The sequence below is a fragment of the Lonchura striata genome, chromosome 5, assembly GCF_046129695.1.
Source record: "Lonchura striata isolate bLonStr1 chromosome 5, bLonStr1.mat, whole genome shotgun sequence".
In the NCBI taxonomy this organism is placed as follows: domain Eukaryota; kingdom Metazoa; phylum Chordata; class Aves; order Passeriformes; family Estrildidae; genus Lonchura; species Lonchura striata.
Window position 1 is genome coordinate 62,445,043 of NC_134607.1, and position 26,761 is coordinate 62,471,803.

Consider the following 26,761-nt stretch of genomic DNA (forward strand, 5'->3'; position numbering starts at 1 on the left):
AGGAATATAGAAATGTTTTTGAGGAGCTGGGTAGAATTTGTATTCAAAACTGCATGCATTTAATTTTGTGTGGTACATAAAATTGCATGTAATTTCTGCTAGGTGTTTGCTTATTACATTATTAAATTCTAAGCAAAAAGAACACTTCATAACACTTTGTCATAAAAAGATATGAAGCACTAATTGAAGTTTGCAAGTAGCTCAGAACTCAATTCATACTTCTAAAGATGTGAATAGACATTACCTTAAGGTTTGCAAAATGGGAGTCTGTGCCCTCCTTGTTTCACTATAGGATTTATTTTTAGAATTCATTGGGTTCCAGGGGTTATATTGAATGTAAACCCATATTCTCTCCTTGTTGTTTCAATACTAAACTAATTAACACTGTCTTTATCACTTGCTTATGTGTTTGCTCTAGTAACAATCTAAACCAGTCTAGTAACAGAGCAGTCTATTAGATCTCTAGACCTGAATAAACATACAGGATGCTACCATGAGTTTATACTTTTATTTCTTCTTGAGATTACATTTTACTTTAACAATTTTCTAAAATTATGTTTCATGTATAATAGATTGACTATTTTATTGTATACAGTTGATTTCAAACATCTAATAAGAGCAATACTGAAGACCTAGGAAATAAATAGTTAGTTGTAATTAATTTTTTATTTCTTAGGGAATTTACAAAAGTGACAGTGGCATATGGGTGTAAATGGTATTGCTTCTGTAGGAATAAGCATGCAGCTACTGAAACTGTGAGAATTATCTCAGTTCTTTTATCTGAGTCAGTGCCATAATTTTAGAATCTGTCACTTTGGTTTAGATCAGTGATGTAATCTGGGATTCACTCTATTACTACATGGCTAATTTACTGAAATATTTTCTAATCATACAGATTCTTAACTCACTGAAAGATTCTGGGCATGTTCAAATTACAGTAGCTGTGGAAATTCCAAGACTAATGCCACCTTTGAAGTAATGAGTACTATCTACCTTTGATTTACTGTATGAAAAGAGTTGGGAAGGGAAAAAGAGACCTAAACTGTGAGGGCTAGCAGCTGCCCCAGAATAAATGGTGGTAGGTAACTGTTACTGTTGGGTGACTTCAAAAATGGGGAGTAGACAAAATAAGAAAATTTGGGCAGAGCAGTGTGGGTTTGGAGAATGTTTCGTTTGGTGTTCAACCTGTCCAGAGTGTGTTGTAGCTAAGTTTCCACTGTGGGTTTCTTGTACTAGCATTGATGTATTTGAGAATAGTAACACTGATTAGCAGTTTCTATTCTAATTTTAATCTCATGTCTGATGATGTGTCATGAAGTGAAAAATTTAAGAGATTAGACTTCCAAGCTACAAAGCCACGTGATTTTGTATGAGATTACTGACCCCAGAGCAGAAAGAGTAGAAATTACTGGGTATTTAGCTTGTGCTGTGACCAGTGGCAGCTGAGAAACAGGCACCATTCAGCTTGTGCTTTGTACTGTAAAATTCAAGTGTCTGACAGAATTGGATAGGAAAGTTGTGGAGAGAGAACTTTGCAGTACCTGAATCCAAAAATTTACAAGTCTGTGTATTTTATTTTAAATTTCAAACGTGTCTTCATTCTTAAGCCAATCTGGTCTAAGTGTCTTATTCTACAGGCTGAAAAGCTGGCAAGCATTGTTGAAAGTTTTAAATTAATTACTCTTGTCCATACTTGAACTCTCTCCTGGCAACATACAAGGCAAGGCTGTTCTACTTTTTTGTGGGTTCTGCTCCTTAGTCTGACTTATTTAGTGTTATTTCAAAGCTGGCCTAATTTTTCTCTTTAGTTTTTATCTAACACTTCAATTTTTTTAATTTAGTCTGCATTTTTTTTAACTGTATTTTTTAGTATTATGAGGACTATGTTTATTCTATAAGAAATGGTTGTACTTGAGAGTTGATTTTGTCCAAAGAGGGATACTGTGAACTTGAAGTTTGCCTTGCTTTTTACTTTGGTTTCTTCAGTAACCGATTAGCAAATGTGTCACAAATGTTACTGTTAAGATCTCAGCCTTTCCTTTTGCTACACGGGTGCATAAAACATTTGTTCCAGATATTAGTAGTTCTGGAATGCTTCCTATGTAGGCAGTGTGTGGGATAATAAGTCATGAGGTATTCTAAGTAGTTTAAAGTAACATTTTTTGCTTACCTGTTAATTTTAATCAAATTATTAAATGTTTCGATTAATTTTAAACACAGATTTGCTGCATTTGGAAAGAATATTCAATTTAAGTTGGTGTTTGCTACGATTTCATAGCAATGAGTCATAGGGTGATAAAATCATTTAGGTTTAGAAAAGAAACTTAAGATTGAATCCAACCCAGTCTTTTTAATTTGTTTTAAATTTCTTTTTGGAATTGACCAATTCACAGCTTGGAGAATCAAATAATGCTTTAGCTGTTTCTTAAATTTATTTGAGCTCTGCTTGTCTTGGTTCCTTCAAGGGGAAGATTCATTGAGACTGATCTGTTAAATGGTTTTTTGATTGTTTGTGTTTTTTTTAACATGAAGATGCTTTGATTTTTTTATTTTTTTTTTCTGTTTCCAAAGTAGAGAACTGGCCTTGAAAGAAAAATCATGAGTGTAATCGCTCTTCTTTAGCTGAGTGTCAGCTTCCCCATACTGCAGGTGGTGTGGTAGGGTTGGTCACAGGCCTGGGTTTATGTGCTGGCTCTGAACTCATGGAGTGCTGTCAGAATTCATGCTGGATCCAGGCACATACTGCTTTGGATAGCACAGTACTAGCTGGGAAATAATGACTTGTGAAGGTAGAGCCTGAGCATTAAACTTTGATGCAGATGACCCTTTAGATTATAGTAGGATTTATGGGGATAATGTGAGATTTTGCTACTTAAGTTGCTTGTGCTTTGCTCCCATACTTTGGCAGTCTGCATAATGAAACATAAGTATCTACCTGCTTTCTGGCAAGCAGGTGTAAGAAGAGTATTAGATTTAATTCAAGTTATATTCTTACTCAAATATGTGAAGAAAAGTTATAAAATTCTTTAAATTAGATTTTTGTAGATTGTGTTGCCTTCTTTTTGAGGAGCACATGAAGAACATAAAGTGTGCAAGAGGAAGAAAGGACTAATCAGTTATTAAAACTTCCATTAATGAAATGATGTAACAGTCAACTTAAAATTTCCGTTTGAAAGTAAACAAACAAAAAATGCCCACTACTCTTTTAAATTCAGAAATAACATGCTGCTGTTCTTCTAGTCTAAGCAGAACTGTCATGTCTTTTAAATAATATTTGTATTATAAATAAATTGTAACAGAGCCAGCAAGACTGTTCAAATTATTGACAGTAGTGATCTAAAATCAAGTATCACACTTAAATAGTGAGCAATGAATAGCACCATTTGCTAGATGTTTGAGGAATATTCAATCACATATCTCTAAATTTAGGTAGTATTTGGTTGTGACAGTATAGCTAGCTCTGGCATTTTACATGCAGCTGTCACATGTAATATTTAATACTGCTTGCTTCTGTCTAAAACTTTCTTAACCTGAGTTCTCATTTTGCTGTTTGGGCAACTTATTTATGCTGAGATAAAGGAGGGAATTTTACAAAGTATATCTGTTAGAAGACCTGGCAGAGTTCTGCATTCAGGAGTGCAAAATTAATGAATTTCCTTTCAGTACGGTGCAATGAATAAGGTTAAATTTTCCTGTTTACTTTTCAAAGATTATTAGGAATGCTGAAGTCATTTCATTGTGCTGTTAAAGGAAAAACCCAAACCAAACAACCATTTCTGTTTTCCATTAAATACCATAGGGGAATGCACCTTCCGGGAACTCACTGCTGATGTTAGGTATTCTGTAATAAATGACTTAATTGTTATTTACATGTATTATGGGTGTTTGTGGTTGTTACTGAGAATGTTTTTATGATAATTGTAGGTATTTGGTACATGTGGATTCTAACACCATAGAGAAACATATATATCTGACTCAAAAAATGGAGTACAAAGAGTATGATAAAAATGGAGTACAAAGTGTAATTAGATATTTATTCTGTAACTAGCCCTGATATTGACATTCTTGGTTAGTTAAATGTGATAAATTTTTAACAGAACATTTTATGAGTTTATGTAAATTAAATGCTGTAGTATATCTCTTAATATCTCCAAAATTGCTGTTCAATGTAGGGAATATACCATCTTCAAATTATTTGAATAACTATTAATCCAAAGCAATATAGTAATCTCATTAATAAAGCTAATCTTTAAACTTGTGTCATCTTTTGTGCTTAAGTGCATAATTAGCTATTTTGAGATTATTTGGTTTATAAGTGCTTCAGGTGTGTAAATAACATCTGACTTTCATACTGGCGTCTGATTTCTGTTTATTAATGCACTTCCATGGCCAGATTTTTAGATTCTTGGGAACTATTGCTGCTCTATAAAGACACTTGCAAATTTATAAAGATCTAAGTCTTTTGCTTTGACATGAGCTAAAGATGGCATTAAGCAATCTAGTTTGATGCTGACAGGCCTGCTCTATTCCTCTGAGCTCAATGTCTCCTCTAGGTTCCTTCTAGCACTCCTTCTGTGGTGTTGGAGGAAGAGAGGTGTAACTACATCAGGAGCAGTGCTGGGGAGAAGGTGGGACAACCTTTGGCAGCCAATCTGAAATTGGGCTGAGCCTGTCCTGAAGCTACATATTTGGTTTAATAAGAGGGATATCCTAAAAGCATCACTTTATAGTGTATAAGTATAGAAATACTCTTTTCTATAGAAATTAAATACTTGAGTTGGAAGAAACCTCTTAGAGGCTTGGGCCTTGGCTCAAAGCCAGGCTAACATCAAAATAGAGAAGGCTGAGCAGAGCCTTGTCCAGTTGAATTTTGGAAGATCTCCAAGGCCAAGTTTCTACTTCCTCTGCAGGCAGTACAACCTCTTCATGAACAGGTTCCCTGCACCTCCTTCCCCTGTCTCTCTGAAACTGGCTGTTCGAGAGGTTCTTAATTGCCTCATATCTCTTTGTTGTGTAGGTCTAACAAGTTTACTTCTGCTTTAAGCTGTCTTAAGTGGATGTTATGGAAAGGACAGAAATATACAGACATCCAACCTTTTCTCCCCACACCAATTTTTCTAGGATTAAAATGCCCAGTTCCTTGTAGCTTTTCCTTGAATGTTATGTACCCTCTAAACAACTAAGTGACCTTCAACTAATTGTTTTTTGTCTGTCTCATTTACTGGATGCTGAGGGGGGAGTATTGTATACAGTACTTGGATACAGCATAATGAATGCTGACTGCTGGGGAATAACAGTGTCTTTTGACTTGTCTGCACAAATGCCACTGCAACAGTGCAAGCTGTTGGCCAGGGTCAACCCAAACACCCACACAGTTGTGTGATCACTCTCCTCTCCCTTGGGATAAGGAAAAAGTAGAAGGAAGGTAAGAAGATACATGGATCAAGATGATGTTTTAGTAGGGAAAGCCATGGTTTGCACACACTAGCAGAGCAAAGAGCAGAATGAATTCTTTCCTTCTCACTGGAAGGCAGGTGTTTGGCCAATTCCTGGAAAGCAGGGACTTGGCATGCATGGTTGTGTGGAAAGAATCACAGAATCATTTAGTTTGGAAAAAGCTTATAACATCATTGTCTCCAGATGTTAACCCAGCACTGCCAAGCCCATCACTAAGCCATGTCCCTAGGTTGCAGAGATAGTTTTTAAATACCTCCAGGGATGGTGAGTCCACCACTTCCCTGGGCAGCCAGTTTCAATGATTGGCAGTTCTCTTGATGAAGACCTTTTTCCTAGTAGCCAGTTTTAACCTCTCCTGGTTGCAACCTGAGGCCCTTTACTATTGTCCTATCACTTATTACCTGTGAGAAGAGACTGACCCTACCTGGCTAAAACCTCCTTTTAAGGCAGTTGCAGAGTGTTGAGGTCTCCCCTGAGCCTCTTGTTCTCCAGGCTAAAAAACCCTAGTTCCCTGAGCTGCTCCTTATATGAATTATGTCCCAGACCCTTCACTATAACCACACTTGCAAAGGTTATAACAAAAAAGGGTTCAAACACTGTAACAAGAAATTACTACCCCTCTTCCTTCCTTCCTTACCTGAGTTTTTACTGCTGAGCATGGCATTCTTGTATGGAATATGCTTTTTAACTTAGGTCAGCTGTCCTGACTGTATCCCTTCTTAGGGTCTTGTCCACACCCAGCCTGCTCACTAGGGCTGGGGCCATTGTGGAAAAGGGAAAATACTTTGATGCTGTGCATGCATTTTTCAGCTGTAAGAGAACCATCACTTTCTCTTACTAATGAATGTTACTAGTGCTGGTTTAGCTACAAACATGAAGTGCAGCACCATAAGGGCTACTGTGAAGAGAGTTAACTTTGTCCTAGACAGACCCAGTGCAGCAGCTTGGATTGTGACTCACCTTAACCCTAATCAACAAGGCCCCACTGTGGACTCTGCAGTTTCTTGAGCCCCACAGTTTTCCTAACCCATTAGTCCCAAATTCTATGTGTTGGATGTGTTACTCTGTGCCACTTGCAGGACTTCATGATTGTCTGTGTTCTGAGATTCTTCAGCTCAGTCCTCTAGTGTGTTAAGGAGACCCTCTGAGTAGCACTTCTGTTATCTAACACTGACCACCACTTCCTGGCCTCCCAGGCCCATGTCAGCTGGAACCTTGATGTCAATGCATTCTACCTTTACTTTCAGGTCATTGGTGAAGGTGCTAAACTGTGCTAGCCAGTGTTGTCTCGTGGAGACTTCATAAATGCCTTCCAGTTAAATGTTTGAACCCTTAACACAAGCCTTTAAGTGTGGTTGTCTAGGCAGATTTTCAGATACCCTGAAGCTGGTATTTGTCCAGCTTGGTACAAGGGCTGCCATGGAAGGTGGCATTGGAAGCCTTAATAGAGTCAGAGTAAATTACATCTGTTCATGTTCTTCACCCCAAAACTCCTTACTATGGGCAGTTTGTACTTTGTAAACCTGTGTTCGCACATCTCAATAACCTTTATTCTGTCTAAGATGAGCTTGACTGTCATGCATCAGGTTTTGCCCTTTTTTTGGAGACAAATAAGTACAGCCTTTATCAGTGCCTTTCTGTGGTCAGAGTTTTCTTTAGTTATATTGGAATTGGACAGTGGGTGATCTCTTTGCATTAGAAATACCTGTAGACTGTATGAAGATTGTAGTCACTTCTGCAAAGCTATATTGAGAAGAGAGGGAGAATTCAGCACAAGTCACAGAAAAACTGGGAGTGTATTATCTAAAGGGATTAGACCACAGCTGTAAGAGTTCCACATATTTTTAGAGTAAGAAGCAGATGAAAGATAGATTGTTGAGACAGCAAAAACTGCATATTTTTCCCTGTCTGTTGACAGATACTATTTTCTTAAGCTTTGTATTTTAACATAGCTTTTTGTTTTGTTGTTAAGCACTTAAAATGATATCAGGTTGACTGGCAAACCTTATGCCATCAGTTCTAACAAAAAGTAGGCTGTCTGTTGGTTTATTCATGCAAGGGTCAAAAGACAGTTACAAGGACTAAAGCCTTAAAGAATTTTAATGTGTTCCTTTGCAATTTCGGAAGACCATTAATACAGTGTGAAGGATGGATTTTGGTTAGGTTTTGATTAAAAAGATGGAGGACTTAAGCTTTAGATCCCTTTGAAGTTGAGCAACTATCACCTGTTCTCATTAGAAACACCATCAGGCAGTGTAAAGATTATGCTCACTTCTGTAAAAGAAAAGACTTTTTAGAACTGAGATTTGTTCTTAAAATGGCTTGATTTTAAAACTTCCAGGTGAAGGTGCATTTTTTATTAAAAATCAATTTGCAACATATTCAACATGTTGTAACCTGTTGGAGGTTGGAGGTTTTTATATTGGTTAGATATATGAAGTGTAGAATCAAAATGTATTTTCAGAGATTAGTAAATGCCTAATGGTGAATTTTCACACATTTATTTTTCAGGAGCTGGTGAATCGGGGAAAAGCACAATTGTCAAGCAAATGAAGTAAGTGTGGTGAAATACTGTGATAGAGAAATATTTTTTAATTTGAATAGAGAATTTATTATTTTTTTTCTTCCACAGGATTATCCATGAAGCTGGTTATTCAGAAGAAGAATGTAAACAGTACAAAGCTGTTGTCTACAGTAACACCATACAGTCTATTATTGCTATAATTCGAGCAATGGGGAGGTTGAAGATAGACTTTGGTGATCCCATCAGGGCTGTGAGTATTAAGTACACACACAGACATACAGCTGAAATCTCCATATTATTTCCTTCAGAAATCCTTGTGTGATACAGTGTTTAATAGCTAAATGCCTTTGGTGACATTTGGTCACACACAAGGTGACCTGTAGAGCAGTCAGCCCTGGGTTGATTCACAACTATTTGGTTTAGATGCCATTTTCTGAATTCTGTCTAAATTTGCAGAACTAAGCATCTGAATCTTAAGGAGTCATGACAGTCATGTCTCTATTTGTATGGACTTGTATGCTACTAGGAAGGTAATTAAGGTTAGACATCTTAAATAAATACTGCTTAAATAGGAAGGCATTTCGCTACTTCTGCACCGTACTGCCTCCACTTCTCTATTAGGTCATAGACATAGCAATGCCAGTAACACTGCCAGCCTCTGAGCTGCATCCTGTTTCATACTGATTTCCAGTGTTGAGGATCTTTATTTTTCTCAAAGAGATGTGAGTATGGACCTATTGCTGGGATCTCAATTTTTAATGATATTAATCCTGGGATTTTTCCCCAGAAATGAGACCTTTTCTTGTCTCAGCTTTTTCAAATGTATGGCTTTTCTGTACATTTTTCATCTTATTTTATCTAATCTCTGAGTTTATTTGCCATCCCACCAATTGGTTTTGATCTTGTGCTCTTACCTATGGTGAACCTGATGACATCCACATCTGGTCAGGCAGGGAGATGTTTGGAATATCTCTTTAAAATGCTCAGTTTACATCTTTTTGCTTGTTCTCTCATTGCAAGACTCTATACAGTTTGTTCTGCAGTGCTGGAATTGATCCCCAGAGTTGTTAGTCTGAACAGCAGTTAAACTTGGTTCAGGATGTATGCTTTTATCTCCTCCCCACGGAAATCAGTCACAGTGCAAAATGCTCTACAGTACTGCTTTGGAAGCCAGAACTTGCCACGTTGTGGCTGTCTCACAGGAAAGGTGGAGGAAGGATTTTGTTGTTCATTAACATGTTTATAAGTATATGTAAAGTAGTCAGGAATATTTTGTCTTAAGTTTTTTCCATCCCTTTAAGGTGGAATTAGAGTTTGGGAGGAGAGGAGGGCTTTTAAAAGTAATAAACAGTATGCAGATACTTCATTCTCGACAGTCTTCAAGATTTTATTGGTTGTTTGAAAAGCAGTTTATAAATGTTAGACAGTATTCATTCAGTAACCTTGTGAAATGCAATATGTATGGTTGTCATAAGGAAGATGTTTGTAAAATTATGTATAGTGAGTCAAAGTTGTATCTGAAGTCCAAATCTGATTGACAGCCAGTTATGGCCATTATTTTATGTACATATATTAATTCTACCTGATGTCTCTTCAGTTGCAAGCATAACTAGTAAAAGCTTCCATTTCACTGGTTATTCCTCTCAACATTTGCTCTCATGTTTGCTGTAGTCTGCCCTTGAGACCAAAGTCTTCCAAAGCAACACTATTTCAGTACGTGTTAGTTCAGTGTTTGTGCAGGCCTCTCTGGAGTCTGGCAGTTGGTGCTGGAAAGAGGCAGATGGTAGACTTGTGTTACTGAGTGCGTAGTAAGAGAAAACGGAGGAGGAGTAAATTTAGGTGTTAGCACATAAAATGACTAACAAGAAGATTTTGAGGGCTGTGTTATTATATATGATGTCAGTTTGAAGTCATCTGAGTTTCTCGACTTCAGAGCTGTATAAATGATGAGGCAAACTTGTGTCAGAAACAATCTTAAAATAGCTGTCCAGCCCTTTGTACTTAGTCAGGTCTTGGTGGTCCAAACATTTTTTTTTTTTTCAGAGGAACATTGCTGTGGAACATTAGCATTAGATGTTAGTTAGTAGTAGTATGTTCGTACCTTAATTACTTTTAATTTTGTTTTAATTTTGTTTTAATTTTGTGGTCTTTTGCAGAAAAAAATAGCTCAAAATTGTAACTCTTGGTATAAACTGTTACATTCAGATAATTTTTCTTAAATTTCTGAGATTAATTTCTGATGGTTTTGCCCTAAATAGGGTCAGGTTCCTTTGAAAATCACATACTCTTATTTCTGTCGTAAGACTAATGGTAGAGCAGTGAGTTGAATGTTCTCTTTTTTCAAGTTGTTGAATTAAGGGAACACAGATAACACCACCAGGTCATTTGTAAATCTGATCTATCTTCCTTTGTGCTACAGGACAGTTTAAGTAGGAACCGTGTTTTGAGAAGCATTTAGCGAATGTGCTTCAAATGACTATCGACCACTTTCTGCATGTGAGACTTGCACTACTTGGAGAGATTATTAAATTGGTTATTTTACATTACCTTATCTATAGAATCTGGTTTAAAAAGTGACACCTGTAGAGGAAGTTGCCCTATTTCAGTATAACTAAAGGAAAGTATCTAGCATTGATGAATAATTAAAATAGAACTCGATCATTGCATACTGTCTCACTTGTAGTGTCTGTGGTAGTTGCCATTTTAGCAAAAGGAAGAAGGGGTAACAGAGACCATTTTTAATTTTAATGTTTGGTCTTTTAAAAAGCTGAAATCAATTTACTTATTCTACCTTCCGTTTCCCCACTCCCCTGTTTGAGAGCATGTAGAGATATATGCAAGTCAAACCATCTTAGGTAAAAAATGTCATCATCTTTTGTGACTAAACTGTCCGTTTCTAAGCTGTTTCCATCATGTGTATTAATAGATTGTCTCTTCTTAAAGATTTGCTGCTTTTGTGAGTTGTAGGTCCTTGCATTTGCATCCACAAACAGTATTCAAGATCAGAACTGTCATTCAGTTTCTTTTATGCAGGCATAGTGTTCAAATTAAAGCCCCTGAAATCCAACCCTTTGATCTTTACAGCTCTGGAGTTTATATGTAATTATTAGTACAATCTGTTAAATTTTAATTGTTTGTCCACAGTTCATTCTGTTTATGTATAGCAATCAGTATTTTTGTCTGATGAATGCTCTTTTAGATTTCTACCTACTCTAGCTTTCAAAAGACACTTTCAACTATACATCAACAACCTGTTCTTCATATGTATACTTAAAAATACATATATATGTGTATATATATATATATATATATATATATATATATATATATATATATATATGCTTAAATCTCTTCAAGTTTGGCTTGAGTTCACTGAACTGCAAGCCTTTCATTTTCAGCCTCTGAAATTCAGTGTTACCCAATCCATCCAAACAATTTCCCTGTTAGCTCACACAACCTTTGATTATTTAAGTCTACAGTGGACAGTATTTTTAGAACAATCACTGCTTTCTGTGCTTATCTTGCAAATGGTTTTTTTTTCCTACAGCTTTGTGTTGGAACAGCAAAGTGACAGATTTTTCTATAGATTTGCATATTTGTCTTCACTTGCATTTTGTGAGAATAACGTTATATGTTGCCTTTTTAAATCCTCCTTTTTCTTGAAACACTTTCAGTTCCCAGCTGACATGTCTGAGTCTCCCTTTTCTCCTTCCTCCTTTCCAGTTTCATTGTTCTCTTTCTTTTAATTACTGGACAAACAGTACATGCTGTGGGTAGTTGTTACAGGCTGATTTTCCTGGCTGACATACCTTGGCATTGGATCATGTTCAGCTAATAACCAAGGTCAAGCAGCTACTCCCAGGAGAGTACTAATGTGGATCTTCCCTATACCCATCTCTGTCTTTCCTTCAGTGCCTTACAGGTCTAAATTTAATAGAAATACTTCAGAAAATAAAACACTAAGTTTTGTTGCTCAGTCAAAGTTGGATGTTGCTGGTCAGCTGGTCAAATGTTGATAAAAGGAGAATGGTGGATTTACATCATGTACTCCATTAGCCTCACTCTCAAATCCAGTTATTATATATAGTTTTAAAATCCAGTATTTACTCTTAAAAATCTTGATATTTGCTTGATATTGCATTACCAAGAGAACTTGGTCTCTGTAGAATAATTGAGGCAATGGATATTTGTAGCTGATTGATCTGGAAAGGTTTTTAAAAGTGTTTTTCAATTCCTGATGCATGATTTGGGAATAAGTAATTATTTGTCACTTTCAAAGTAGTGTAATTAATTAAAATTAAGCATTTAATGTGTTTTCTTCAGTTGTTCAAGATACAGCTACCCTTCTGAAGAGTCTAGTTTGTATTGTAAGCATTTTATCCAGTATTTGGTATTTTATGAGTAAATATGGTTAACTTTAGGTTTGAGCACAAAATATGTTACTACTCCTGTTTATAAAAACTTTGCTCAACTTATAAACAGACCAGAAGCTTTGTCAGCTAATGATAAATTCAATTACTAGATTTATTCTGTTGTTGAAAAAATGTGGGAATTACTATCCAATGCAGAACACTAAAATAAATTATTTTCTTTCACATTTTTTGTTTGGTTACATTTGCATTTACCAGGTTAAGTAATGCATTTGCTGAATCTAGTTCTTAGGTGATAATACTTCTGTTGTATTTCTCAATATTTCTCTCTTCACCCTGTTTACATCCTAAAGGATGATGCTCGTCAACTCTTTGTGTTGGCTGGAGCAGCAGAAGAAGGATTTATGACTTCAGAGCTTGCGGGAGTTATCAAGAGATTGTGGAAAGACACTGGGGTTCAAGCCTGTTTCAACAGATCTCGGGAATACCAGCTCAATGACTCTGCTGCCTAGTAAGTGCACTGTGACAGACAAAATTCTCTTTGCCTTCTAACTAGTAGCTAAAGCAGTATGAGGTGTGATGTTTTGACAAATTCTGCTCCCACGTAGATGGAAACCACAGAAGTAACTGGACAAAGATAGTGTCTGCTTGGGTCAAAGCGCTGCAGCAAAACTTTGAGGTTGGAAAGGAAAATACATAGTGGAATTATGAACTTGTCATGTTCTGACCACATGTTTCATTCTCTTATAGAAGACAAAGATTGATTTAAGGTGCTTTAATAGGTTTTCTATTACAAAAGCATGACTGAAGTACCTTTTTAGTATCTGAATGTGTCCAAAAAATGTGATTACATGATTTGTATTACCAAGGATACTACTTTCTTTTGTAATAGTTTTTTCCTATTTCGACATTACTGTGTTTTCATTGTTAATTAATGGTCTCTATTGGAAATGTGTTGACCCAAGAAACAATTAGAATGTATCCTTTATGCTAGGGCAGTTAAGTAAGAGAACAGAACATTAAGAAACTAGAAAGGCAAAAATAAGATGCTGTGGCAGTAAGTAACTGTAAGTCAGTAAAGGAAAAGAGTCCACTGAAGGAAATACAAGATAGTAAAGAGGGGCAATAGCAGTGATACTGCCTTGTAGTGCAATTTTTTTATGATTCTGAAGTATTTTGTAGCACTTGAAGTTGTTTCTCAGTTGTATAAACTTTTCTATATGGAACAGTGATTGGAGATTCACATACTGTCCTGTGCTAACCTTCTGTGGACTTATTTTGTTGTTTTAGACAACTGTGACTGAAGTTTCATAAGAAAACTGTTCTTCTGGCCATATAAATATATATCTGTAAGATTGTTAACTTCTTGTTACAGAGAAAATAGAACACAATGCCTTCCCTATTTACTATGGGAAAAGTACAAGTAAGAGCTGTATAGTGTTTTGGAAACACTGGACATTGCAAGGAGTTTGGCAGTGAAAGCATACTAATTGTAAAAGATACATGCAATTAGGAATTCTCAGTAGAAAGTTAATTGTTATGTATTAGGCATTTTCTTAGATACGTTAATTCTGGCCAAAACACCAAGTTATTCTTTTCATGTCTGTTATTGAATAGAGTGATTTTGGGCTTTATTTATGGTTCAAAGTAACCCGCAGTTCAGTAGGTTGCAAAGATGAAGAAATTGTAATTAGTGCCAATAACATGGATGTTTATGGAACTATGTTTGCATTTCAGAATTTCTAAAGAAGAATTCTTTGAAATGGAATAAATTGCTTAAGTTTCCTTTCATCTAGGATGAAATAGTGTTTTGCTTCAAAAGCTTATTGTGGAAAATAAGCTTTGGGAATTTGAGTAGAATACTGTGTCTTGTGTCTCAGAGAAAACTATCTTATAAAATTCAAGGACAGTGTAATGAATGGACTTAAAACTTTTGTAATTATTTGCAATTATTTTGTTGCTGTTTTATGAATAACTGAAAGCAGTGTTTATTTTTACCTTTAGTTACTTGAATGACTTGGACAGGATAGCACAAACCAGCTACATTCCAACTCAACAGGATGTTCTCAGAACAAGAGTGAAAACTACAGGAATAGTGGAAACTCACTTTACTTTCAAGGATCTTCATTTTAAGTATGTAACTCATGCTGCATGGTTATCTGTCCATCAAAGTTCCTGCAAAATTATGGAATATGGCATTCAATGGTGTAATTTAACCAATTTGTCTAACCACAAGTTTGATTATTTCCCCCCACTTTTTATAAAAAAAAAAAAAAAAAAAAAATTCTTATGCTTGACTGAGTTTTTGGAAGGCATGTGAGAGTTGTTGGAGCTCCAATAAATGTTTTTGTTACATTGAAAATGTTTTGTAAGGATACTTTTGATATAAATTAAATCTCAAAACAAACTATTGCATTTTCTGCCATGTTAAATAGCTGTTCTATTGGATTCCTGTTTTAAATTCTGTTGGAGAACTGGAAGCTTATAAGAGTTTACTAGTTTTGTATGAAAGAGTAAATCCATTTTCCCAAAGAGGTGAATTCAAATATGTCCTATACTTCAAAGTAGTATTTTAGAGATGAAAGAATGTGACTTATGTTTTCTGTGGTGTGAGATTTAGAAAATAATGATAATATTCTGAGCATTTTATATCTAAAGACATAGAATCAAAGAATTTTTTGGGTTGGAAGGGACCTTAAAGATCATCTAGTTCTAACCCCATTGCAGTGGGCAGGGACACCTGCCACTTGACCAGTTTGCTCAAGGATCCATCCAACCTGGCCTTGAACTCTTACTGGGATGGGGTATCCATAACTTCCCTTGGATAACTTGTTCCAGTGCCTCACCACCCCCACAATAAAGGATTTCTAATACCTGATCTAAACCTACTCTTTCACTTTGAGCTCGTTCCCCCTTCTCCTCTCACACTATGCTCTTATAAAAAGTTTGTCCTGATGCACGTGCAGCATTCAATGTGAAAACACAAGATAGTGTTAACCATCAGCAGACTCTACCTCCTACTGGTGAGGAAGAATGAGAAGAAAACAGTAAAACACACTCAAAATATGGATTTAGATTCTGCAGAAATTGTTCAGTATGTCTGTATTATAATTTGCTTAGTATCTTCATGGAAAATATTTTTTTTCAAGGAAATGCATGGCAAACACTGAAATATGGATATTTCAGGATAATCAATACTGTGGAAATCTGTTTTGTTTCCTTGTTTTAGCATTTAAGAATACAAAATTTGTATTCATCCACAAAAGAATAAATGGTAATGAATCTCTTGCAAACCTAGAAGGAGTAATCCTTAGCCCAGCCTGAATAGAAAACTTCAATATTCTCAGGACTTCTCCATCTTTTCACTTACTTTCCAATGTTTCTTGTTTCCTGCTGGGAAACAAGATGGGTCCAGTCTCTATGGATTATTGGGACTGTTACAAGGACCATATGGTTACACTTCTGTAAAATGTGTCTTTGAGCCAGGCCTGTGGAATTGTTTAGCTGTAGTGTTGTACATTCAAACACCTGTACCTGTGCCTTAGGCAATAGACTTAATGAGTTATTGTGAGGGCTTGAAGTACTTTTACATAACCTTGAAATGAACTTTTAAGATCAGCCAAACACATGAAAGGCTTGATTATACTAAGACAAGGGTACATAAGTATGACTTGCTGCACAGGATCAGTTTTTTGGTTTTCTTTCCTGTTCTGCTGTGTGTGTAGATTCCTTCAGGTTGGGCCTCAATTCAGGCTTCTCTATAAAGCAATTCACATGGCTTTGATTATTGATTCAATCCAAATTGCAAATAGCAAGTTATCTTCATCCTGTTTCTATAGCCTAGTCCGAAGGTTGAGTCTGATTATTTACTACTTTTATGTTCAAAGAACACTTTTTTTGTAGAAGCGTTAATTCTTACGGAAAATCAGATCTCAGTATAAAGTTACAAAGCATAGCATTAGAATTGACAGAAGTAATTACTAAGATTTAAGGGATTAATTAGTAAGATACAGTACAAAATACTTTATTAAATATATATTCTTTATATATATATTCTTTGTGTACAGCTATTGCTAGTTATTTGAGAACTAAGTAGTAGGTGGCTAGCTCACATTTGTGTAGAGTGATTGCCAAAGACTTCCCTTCAAAGCTTTTTTGAAGGTAAAGAGACCCTCTAAGGAATCCTTAGGAATTATCTTTCAAGTGTTTTTGACATGACATTATCAGAGTGTAGAACATTAAAAGGGCACGAGCATTGTTACTTCTGCAGTAGTTTGCCAAGTAGAAGACCTTGTTAGAGGTTACAGTGCTTCTGACAATTTTCCTTGAGAAAGCAAAGGGTCTTTCTTTTTCTTCTAATTTGTTTCCTTCTCTACTTACTTTTACTGTGTTTTTTTTTTTTTTCAAATTAAAACCTAGCAACTTGGAACACTTGACGATATCTAAAAATAACAACTGTAATTGAATCCCTTCAAGTGCAATTTACAGTGTTTGTGTAGTGCACTAAGATTAAATGGGTAGGGTTTTTTACCTGCCCCATACTTGCAACCTTACAACTCAGGGAAAACAGGAAAGGGGGTTAATAAAAAACACTAGTCATCTTCAGTAAATGTCATATGTGAAACTTAATTGCATTTCAAAAAATGCATTTATTGGAGGGAAAGTGAGGGTTATTTTTACTATGTAGTGCTTATTTTGTCTTCTAAGATAATGGCTTTAAAATATCCCATTTAAACATTGCCAATTGAAGAACAGATTAAAGTTGTAATTTGACTTAGAAGAGAGAGGAGCTAAACCTCACCAGGACTGACAGTCCACATTGTTGATCAGTATCTTTTATTATGGTTGACTTTTTAGTAAAGTTAACTGTATATTTTTATTTTATACAGAGTACAATTAACTTTGTTAATGAAGTATAATATTGTGAATAGTTGGTTTTGTTTCTCTTTCATCTCATATTTCCTCATGTTCTCTAAAATGTATAGGAAGACTTTCAAAGCTTTATCAAAATTGCGGTTTATATTGAGAAAATACAAGATACAGAGTTTTTTGCCTTCTTTTTAAGATGTTGTTCTCAGACTTACACAGCTGCTAATTGCAGGTTTTGTCAATTAATATTCAGAAAGCTAAAAATTCCAAAGTTCATTCACTGCTTTTTACTCTGTTTTGCAGAATGTTTGATGTTGGAGGCCAAAGATCAGAGCGGAAGAAGTGGATTCATTGTTTTGAGGGTGTTACAGCAATTATTTTTTGTGTGGCACTGAGTGATTATGACTTGGTCTTGGCTGAAGATGAGGAAATGGCAAGTACCATAAAGTTGAAGAAAGGAATAGTTGTTGGACAGAAACTAAGCTTTGAATGAAAGCTATAAATGGGTCTTTTGAAGTATTATTGCTTTGTAAGATGTATGGAGTTTGTGCAAAAGGTCTCAGTGAAATGGTGATAGAATTCATGCTTTTGGGTTCCAAAGTACTTCCTTATATTTTCATAAGGAATACTAAGAGATAAGTATTCTTTTAGCTACACTTTTCATGTTTTAAAGGAAGGATAGATTAATAAGGATACACTGTCGGTAATACTCATTTTTGTCTCTTTATGGATGCTAGAAGTACGTAGTAAGAAATTTTTTTACTTACCTGAATCTGCTCTACTATATTTTGTTTTTCTTTCCTTCCTCAGTCTTCAGTTTTTGTTTCTTTCTAAATGTGTTTCTCCAATCTCGTCTTAGTTGCAGAAATGTTTCTCTTACTTTTTCTTTCCAACACCCTGAGCTCCTTTCTCCTCTTTCAAGAGTTTACTTCTTCCGTGTCACTGTGCACAGGGTGCATTTCACTATCTTGAGTGGTCTGAAGTGATGCTTACCTCTGTATGTGAATCATTAACAGACTCTTATGCTCTTCCTTGTGTTCTGCAACTTTCTATAAAATATAATTTGGGGAGGAAAGAGAACTAAGAAAACCTTTCAAGTCAAATATAGTGTCAAAGAAGGTCATAGCTAGCATCCTGCTACTTAAATGACTGGAACTTGGCCAAAGTACTTACATGTTGGATAATTTTTCTACAGCATTAAATGTTATGGTAAGAGTTAAAATACTTGCTTACTTGATTCTCTAGCTTTGTAGAACTTTCTTCCTTAGTCTGGAATGTCAGCTAGGTGCAGAATTTATTTTCAGTTTCCAGAAGACCTAATCAGTGTTAAGACAAATTCAGGTAACTCAGCAATTCTTATAGAATATCTGTACTGCAAAATGTCAAAACACACAAATTTCTGAAATACTGAAAATTTAAACCTGGAAATGAGAAAAAAGTAGTTGCTTAAACCCTGCTTTTGGAAGTGATCTTTGTGGTAGTCTTGGCCTCTCTGTATTTCCCTGCAGTAAAATGTGATTTTGTTTGCTAAAAACTTAGTTTTGTAACTGGTTCATTTGTAAGTAATCAAAAATATATAACCTTATATTACTATTGAAGTCTGATAAAATAGAAAGTGATGTCTTCTTTTTCAATTACAGAATCGGATGCATGAGAGCATGAAATTGTTTGACAGTATCTGCAACAATAAATGGTTCACAGACACTTCTATTATTCTATTCCTGAACAAGAAAGATCTTTTTGAAGAAAAGATCAAAAGAAGTCCCCTCACGATTTGCTACCCTGAATATGCAGGTATTGGAGGGTTGCAGATATCAAGGTTTTTATACGTGCTTTTCAATGCAAAGATCATGAGGAGTTATATAACTTTAGGCATCTAAAATTCTCTAATATGATCTAAAATTTAAGATGGGAGTTGTTTTGATAGGTAAGAAAGCAGTGCTTAAGTGTTTTTAACCAGGTGAAATAAAACTGGTCCACTGTTAGCATTTACATGTTACTGTTGCAACTGTTCAGGCTCATTTATTTACCCTGTTCTAATTTCTAAGAAAAAAGAAACTACTTTTGTACTTTGATATAAGGAGGAATTCCTGAGATGCGTGAGAGTTTTTTTAAACAGGGAGTGTACATACATTTTGACATTGTGGCTTATTCAGGAAATATACAGCAAAAGAGCATTAATTCATTTAACAAGTCTTAGCATTTTTATGTATCATTTTCATTGTAACTTCAAACAGAAAATTGCATGTTGGAGGTAAAAAATTTGATACAAATGTGTATGCCAAGTGTCTTTAACTGAGTGTGGGAAAACCTTAAAGCTTTTAAAAACATTAAAATTTAAAGCAAGTAACTTAAATGAAGGAAACAAAATATCCTAAACTAGGAAAGTGATGGGTCATTAATGACTTGTTCCTCTGGCACTGGAGTAAATGCAAAGACTATTCCTGCACCCTGGAACTGTGCTAAGTTTTTATTTCAAATGCATCCAAAAGATCCCTTCCAAGGTTTTTTTAATGGTATCTTAAAGCAATGGTGTGGAATTTCTCCTCTTCAGGTTTAGGTTAACTGTTTCCAAAGAACCCTTTCCTTCAAAGATAGTGTGCATCTTGTTCTTCCTCTTTTGGAAACCTGCTTACTGAGCAATTTTCTTCTTCCAGGGTCAAACACTTATGAAGAAGCAGCTGCGTACATTCAGTGTCAGTTTGAAGATCTGAACAAGAGGAAAGACACAAAGGAAATCTACACTCACTTCACATGTGCCACAGACACAAAAAATGTGCAGTTTGTTTTTGATGCTGTAACTGATGTCATTATTAAAAATAACCTTAAAGACTGTGGCCTCTTCTGAGAACAGACAAAAGGTTGTTAAATGGTAAATTACATGGCTGAAAACAGGACTTAAACATTTGGAATATGCCCACGCTGTGTAAAACCTGCATAGATATACTTTTAATTCTCTTTTATTTTATTTTTAGGTTTGGAGATAGACTTCGCACAATTCTAATCTGATTCTTTTCAAGGTGAAAGAAGTACAAAATGCATTGTGCTCAATGATAGATCAGTACTGTACTTGCCTGTTTTAACAGCTTTATTTATGTTTGTCTTGTAAATTTAAGTAATTAGTTAACACTGAGATGTCAGTTGATTGTATGTAAACTTACAGTTGTAGTAATGTATTTGTATAAATGTTGAACGGAATATTTTAGTAACTTGATGTCCTCTAAAACATTCCTCTAAAATTTCCATGTTTTATGAAGATACTCTTAGAGGAGACAGCCACTTTTTGCCTTTGGATTATTTAAACATCTTGTAAAATTAAATTTTCTTTTCATTTTAAGGGTGCATGCTGCCTTATTCTTTACTTTTGTTGGTAATACTGTATATGGCGTTAGCTTTTTTGATATTTAAACAGCCTCATTCACCTTCTCAGACTTAAAGAAACATAACCAATAAACTTATTTTCTGCCTTAAGTTTTGAAAAAAAAATCTTTTTTATAAATTTAGGATAAACACAAAGATTATTTTAAAATTTGAGTGAAATTCACAGTTTATGAAATCCAGGCTTGCAGTCTTTGCAGTGGAAATGTGGCAACACTGGGAATTGTTGTTTAAGAGTCAGCTACGACTGAAGCTGATGGAAATGCAAAAAGGAAGTTGTTAAAACTATTCATATCAATAAAAAAAAATTGATGCTGTGGTCTTTACTCAGTGGATTGAATGGAAAAATTAACCTTTGGGGTGTTTTAAATAGACAGCAAAGGCTGGAGTTCACAGTAATGTTTTTTCTCCTCACTTAAAACATAAATTCTTGTTCTCCTTAAACTTTTTGCTATTTTCTGGTAATAAAACTAGTTGGATAACTTAACCATAGAAAAATTGAGTTTCCCCACAAGACAAGGGAGCTCCACAGATTAAAGCAGATTCCTGTTGCATATAGCAGAATCTTCAATGTTTTGGGTAGGGTGTTTTAGTGACTTAGAAGTGCTGATTCTTTAATTTCTTCTTTAATTATAGCTTCACAGTTTCTTATAAGTTAAAGATTATTTTCTTCTGGTTATGCTTTCAATATGTGATTTGCTGTCTTAGGTACCTATCATCCATTGCCTTAGGGATAGTGCCAAAACTGATTTTTTAAATACAGTTTTTAAACAGAATAAGCTTGTAACTGTAAATAAGTTGATGGTTGTTTTAAATGTATGTTGTCATCTAGAAAACATGAACGTACCAAACCTGGAGATACAATTTTCTATAATTGTTAAAATATTTCAGGCAGCTACAGTACACCATCAAGTTCTTTGAGAAGTAAATAAGTCTTGGGGCCTGTGGCTATTTTTCTATGTTATCTTAGCATTTATGTTCTTGGAAATGTTAAAAATATTAAAGTCATTGTTTTGTTGTTTAAATTTTGATTGTGTATGTGTTTAAGTTAGGCCTCTGCTTGAGTAAAACTTACCTGCCCTTTTCATTTTTTAATGCTTTCTTTGTTAGGTACAGAATTGCTAAATGCATTTAAAATGAAAGATTAGAAAGGAGATAAGTTATTGCTGGAGGTTGTTAAATATGTTGATACATTATGAGCTCTTTCAGCAGTTATGGTAAGCAATCTGTATATCCTGGGCTGCTTTTAAGTGTGCTTTATGGTTCTGGATATGATTTTTAAATCTCACTGAACTACTTTGTGGAATTGTATTTACACCTACGTTCCAGCTGGTTTTTGTACTTAATGTAAAACAAAAATTGGGATTAATCAAACTAAATAAATCTAAATTTTGTGCCTTGCTTGAAAGAAATGTTTTTCATTAAATGTGCTGATGGAAATCTTTTTGCATCCATTCTGTGGAGGCAACTAGGTAGTAAAAATGAGAAGATAGGAAGTCAAGAGTAAACGTAAAAACTTTGTGCTAGAAGCATTAGGTTTTTTAATTAATTAATACTTTTCTTAGCACCTTCATTTGGAGAATTTTTGGAATTTTGTAACTAGTGGTTCATGAAGTATTTGTATACTAACAGAACAAAATTGTGAACTAATTTGCCTTGCTAGTCAATAGATAATCTTGTTTTTTCTGACCTGATGCATAGCCAGCAGAGGTGTTTCCTTGTAGAGGTGCTGCACTGCTAGATCAATCTTTGTCCAGAGATAAAGTTGGCTGCCTAGGCCACTGCTCTAAGAAAAGCTCCAAGCAGATTTCCATGCAGTTGTGGTGAGAGCCATACACTTAATTTTCACTGCAGCCGTAATAAGGCTCCACATCTCTGTTCCATCAGGAACTGCTTCTCTGTCAGAGCACTGCAGAAAATGGAGGAAATGCTGCAGGTAGCACACCAAGGGGGATGGCCTGGGCCCTCAGCAGCCTGAGCTCTTTTCCAGTTTCCCATTCCTCTGCTTTCTTCTTGCAGAGTGTGCAGGCAAACTGCTTTCTCCAGCATGACACAAAGAAGCTCTCTCTATTACCTAAGAAATTCCTTCAGGATATTGTAAATGTACCAAATGTAAAAAACCAGACCTTTGTGGAGACTTCTCCAGTCCCGTGGTCTTGTGCACATCTGTGGTTGAAGTCTCAGTAAAATGCAGGTGTCATTAAACATGTAGTTATTTTAAGATGTTTAACAGTGTGTAAGCATGGTTTGGAAAATTTGCTATTTGGCTTCATTATGCCACCTATGGAATCTGGAGGTTAATTTGGTGTTAAATGTAGTAATCTTTCTTTAACTAAAACAAGGTCCAGGATCACAGCATGGGAACAATGTAGATTTGCTGGTTTGCTGTTTCTGGTTCCATGTAGGCAATTAGCAGCTTCATGATTTAAAGTGTACATTCAACCTTAGGGAGCTAAAGAGATCTATCTCCAGCATGCTGAACAGCACGGTTGCTGGTGTGCATTCAGAATTGGGGAAAATTAAAGGATAATTGTCTGCTTCAAATCAAGCAAAAAGGAAACCCTGCTAAGATGCTGGCTATCCTACTGTGTGAATGTGTCTTGAAGTTGTTATAGTTCATATTAGCAACTAAGATCCTGTGGGTCAAAGAGTAATGCCAGGGTTGTAAGCTTCACAGCCTTGACTATATTTCATTTTTTAAAAAGTGTAGAAGGTGCAACAAGAGTCTTTAAGCACCTATCCTTGAATAATTCATAGCCTGTGGAAGTGCACTCACGGTCGGCGAATGAGACTAGTAAAAGAGGAACTTAATCAGTCATGGACTATAAGCATTGCTTGTAGTTTTTGCAAAATTGTTGAGTTTTTGGACTCTAGATGAACAGCAATATTGAAATTTCAGTTGCATAGCTGCAAGAAAACAATTTTGTGTTTTTTATCTCTAGAGTACTTGCAAAGAAGCTGGCTTGACATAGAGGGAACCAGACCAGAGTTTTACTTAGTTATAGATATTTCCAAGTTATGAAAATATGCTGTACTTAGAAATGGCTGTTAAAATGTATTTATCAAGCTTTTTGTCCCTACTGTATTTGGAAGCAGTGCTTTGCAAATTTGGTCATGATTACATACGAGGTGCTTCTGGTTGGGCTGCTCTGCTTGTGTCTTCTTTTTTGTGGTAGTGAGAAGACTTTTGACTGTTACCTGACACAACAGAGATCGGGATTATTGAGCAGTTTATTGTAGGAGTAATTTATTTGATCTAAGGCTTAGTTAAGCTTATTCTTAAAAGTCAGTAGGGTGAGATCTATATAGGGCAGTGTAATGCTATACCATTTTTTATCATACTCCCTTCTGGGTATTAGGACAGGAAAAACTGAGCCCCCCTTGTAGAAATACATGTCTGTAGAACTGTACTTTTCTAGCGCTATGTGTCAATTCTGAAAGGAATGTCAGAGCATCTGTTACAAAAGAAAGATTTATGCATGCAAGGCTGTACTGATAAGAATGTGCTATCTGAAAATTGACTCTTAATTGCAGTGGAACAAAAGGCATTTAAAACCAAACACGTTGTCACTGGAAGTCACTGCAGCTTCACAGAACTAGCTGTTCCCAGCTACCTTAGCCTTCCTCCTTTTCTATCCTCCCACTAAGAGAAGTCTGGGGAGAGGTGGTGTCACTGTACTTTCCCTCATGGGTTGTGCTATTTGTGTTGACATCTGAGGAATGGGTACCTGTAGAATATGCTGATCTGGACTTTCTTCTGCAGATAAAGAATATGCAGATGCCTGATTCAAGATTATTATTAATATGGTAATGTGAGAATATGCAGATTGATTAGAAAATAAGTGTACTTAAAACTGCATGTGCTTGTATAGAAAAGCATGAAGAAAAGTCTAGGAAACCAGGAACCTGATCAGGTGAAGCTTTTTAGTTCTGTAGTTTACAGTTCCACAGTGATACACACATCTCAAATACTTCTTACAAGTGTCCTCCTGCCTGCAGATCAGAAGGCACTGTGAGACAGTACAGTACAATTGACTGAGAGGGAATACATTGCAAATAGAAACATACTTCTAGGTTTTCTCCATTTGTCAAAAAAATAACAGTTTTCTAGACTAAATCAAATTAATAAACCATCTATTTTGTACATAGTTTGATAATAATTTGTCTCAGGAACTATAAAATCTTCCTGTGAGAAAAAATACTGGGAGATACGGTCACAAATTTTCACTCTTCTCTGTTCCAATGTCGTGATTCTCTTGAATTATGATTAAAAAAAACCCAACCCACAAAGTCTATTCTAAAAATGCTATGAAACTGTCATCCTGAGAATGTTAAATAGCTTTGATTAAAAAAATCTTAATACTTGTCCTGTTAATACTTGTCCTGTAAATCGGGATTGCTTTAATAGATTAAAACAAAGATGAAGCTATTCCTGTTTTGATTCTGTAAATCATAAACTTATAATACCTTGTCTAACTTTCAAGAGCTTTATTAAAACAGATTTTTTGTGAGAATACTATTAACTTTGACTTGATGTGAATTGCCAAAACTTATATTTCTATTCTTATTAATGAGAAATAGAGGTGAATTTATTAAAAGAACCGTGAACTATAGCTATCAACTACATGATTTAGAATGTAAAACTGAACACAACAACCAGAAGAAAAAATTACATTGTGATTTTATTGCTGTAAACATTAGAACACCTCTTGAAGATTTGAATTTGGCCAGTAGGTCTGTAAGTGAACAATGATACTTTGTTACATCCAGTTTCTAATTATAGCCTTTCTACTAATTTTTGGCATTTAGCAAAAATGTGATTTTAATCCTTCATAATTCTGGACAGATTATTGAAAATATTTTAAATTTGTTAGGGACTGCACATGGACATGAGTATGTTTGATCAAATTGTGAAGTTGTTGCATATAGATTCTGCCCATATCTTTCATAACCAAATTATGTTTGTTTGGCTTAAAAGTCATTAGTTTGCCTTGTTTTTCTACCTATTGATTTAATTGTTTGTCAAGTTCTCAGTCTTTGGCCCTCTGATTCAATACAAGGAATGGAAGAAAGTAATAAATTTTATCATCTACTGAGAAAAAAAAAATTCAAGATGTTTGTAGTCACTTGGGCATATATGAGATTAATGTTCTGGGAAAGCATTGAAGGAAATATTCAGCAACGGTCCTCACGGCTCTGTCCAACATTTGAAGAAAGCAGCTTTGAGAGAGTGCTGTGGTATAAAGTTGTTTTTCAGTATATTCTTGCCTGCTTTTTTTGTCTGGAGCTCTAGGGAGACAGTAATGGCAAGTTATGTGCAGTTGCTCAGCTACTTATCCCTTTCCCAGGTGAGGCTGTTAATGTCTGTGTGTTAAAGGCCCACGGGATCTGATCTTCCATATATTGAGGGATGTCACCCTTGCTCCAAGTGTGACACAAGAACAGACGAGACCAAATTGCAAGAGGAAAAAAGAACATTTAATACAAAGGATTCTCCAGCATTTATAGACTGATAGGATACATTCTGCTTGATTGGCTAGTTAATAAAAATATCTCACACACTGTCCTTGAGAAGAACAGAAAAACAAGGTGGAAAAACACCACCTGCAGATTGTTTATACTAAGTTATCACATGCCTACAACTCCCTAAAAATTTTCATAAGCCACTGTGAGAAACGATTGCTATTTCTCTCTCCTTGACCAGGCTGGCATCCACAGAGGGAAAGGGTTCTGAGCTACTCAGCAAAAAGAAATGGGCAGGAGGCACTCTGATCCTCCTGGAGAGGAGACATGGAGCACCCTCCAGCAGTGAAGAGAAGTGGAGGAGCAGGAGGAGGGACACAGGTGCACTTGTGATGTCTATTAAGCTTGTATTTGAATGCCATCAGGGCTTAATACAGTTTTACAAGTAGAGATGATGTATTTGGGTGCTAATAGGAGACAGTTATTGGTATGTTGTACACTTGGAGCATCTTGTCCTATCCACATTCTCAGTCCTTCAAGATCTTCCTCTACTTAAAAGGTATGCCAGAAAGAAATGCTACTACTTCTGCAAAGTAATAGTTTGCTAGTCTTGAATGAGTTTTGTCTTCACCACCAGAAATTTTATTGTTGCAGCATTTCAAAGATGATCTGAAAGATAAATCCTGAGGTTGAGTTTTAT

The 26,761-nt window shown here is 35.5% G+C and overlaps 1 protein-coding gene across 1 annotated transcript in view; it reads left to right on the plus strand.

The window, feature by feature from the left end:
- Window positions 1–21,995, plus strand: part of GNAI1 (G protein subunit alpha i1) — a 33,319-nt gene extending 11,324 nt beyond the window's left edge. The window contains exons 2-8 of the mRNA XM_021528835.3: window positions 7,969–8,011; window positions 8,090–8,231; window positions 12,705–12,862; window positions 14,356–14,484; window positions 17,524–17,653; window positions 18,861–19,014; window positions 19,878–21,995. Coding sequence (XP_021384510.1) covers window positions 7,969–8,011; window positions 8,090–8,231; window positions 12,705–12,862; window positions 14,356–14,484; window positions 17,524–17,653; window positions 18,861–19,014; window positions 19,878–20,068 — 947 coding nt within the window. The 3' untranslated portion in view covers window positions 20,069–21,995. The remainder of the gene's footprint in view (window positions 1–7,968; window positions 8,012–8,089; window positions 8,232–12,704; window positions 12,863–14,355; window positions 14,485–17,523; window positions 17,654–18,860; window positions 19,015–19,877) is intronic.
- The last annotated feature ends 4,766 nt before the right edge of the window (window positions 21,996–26,761 follow it).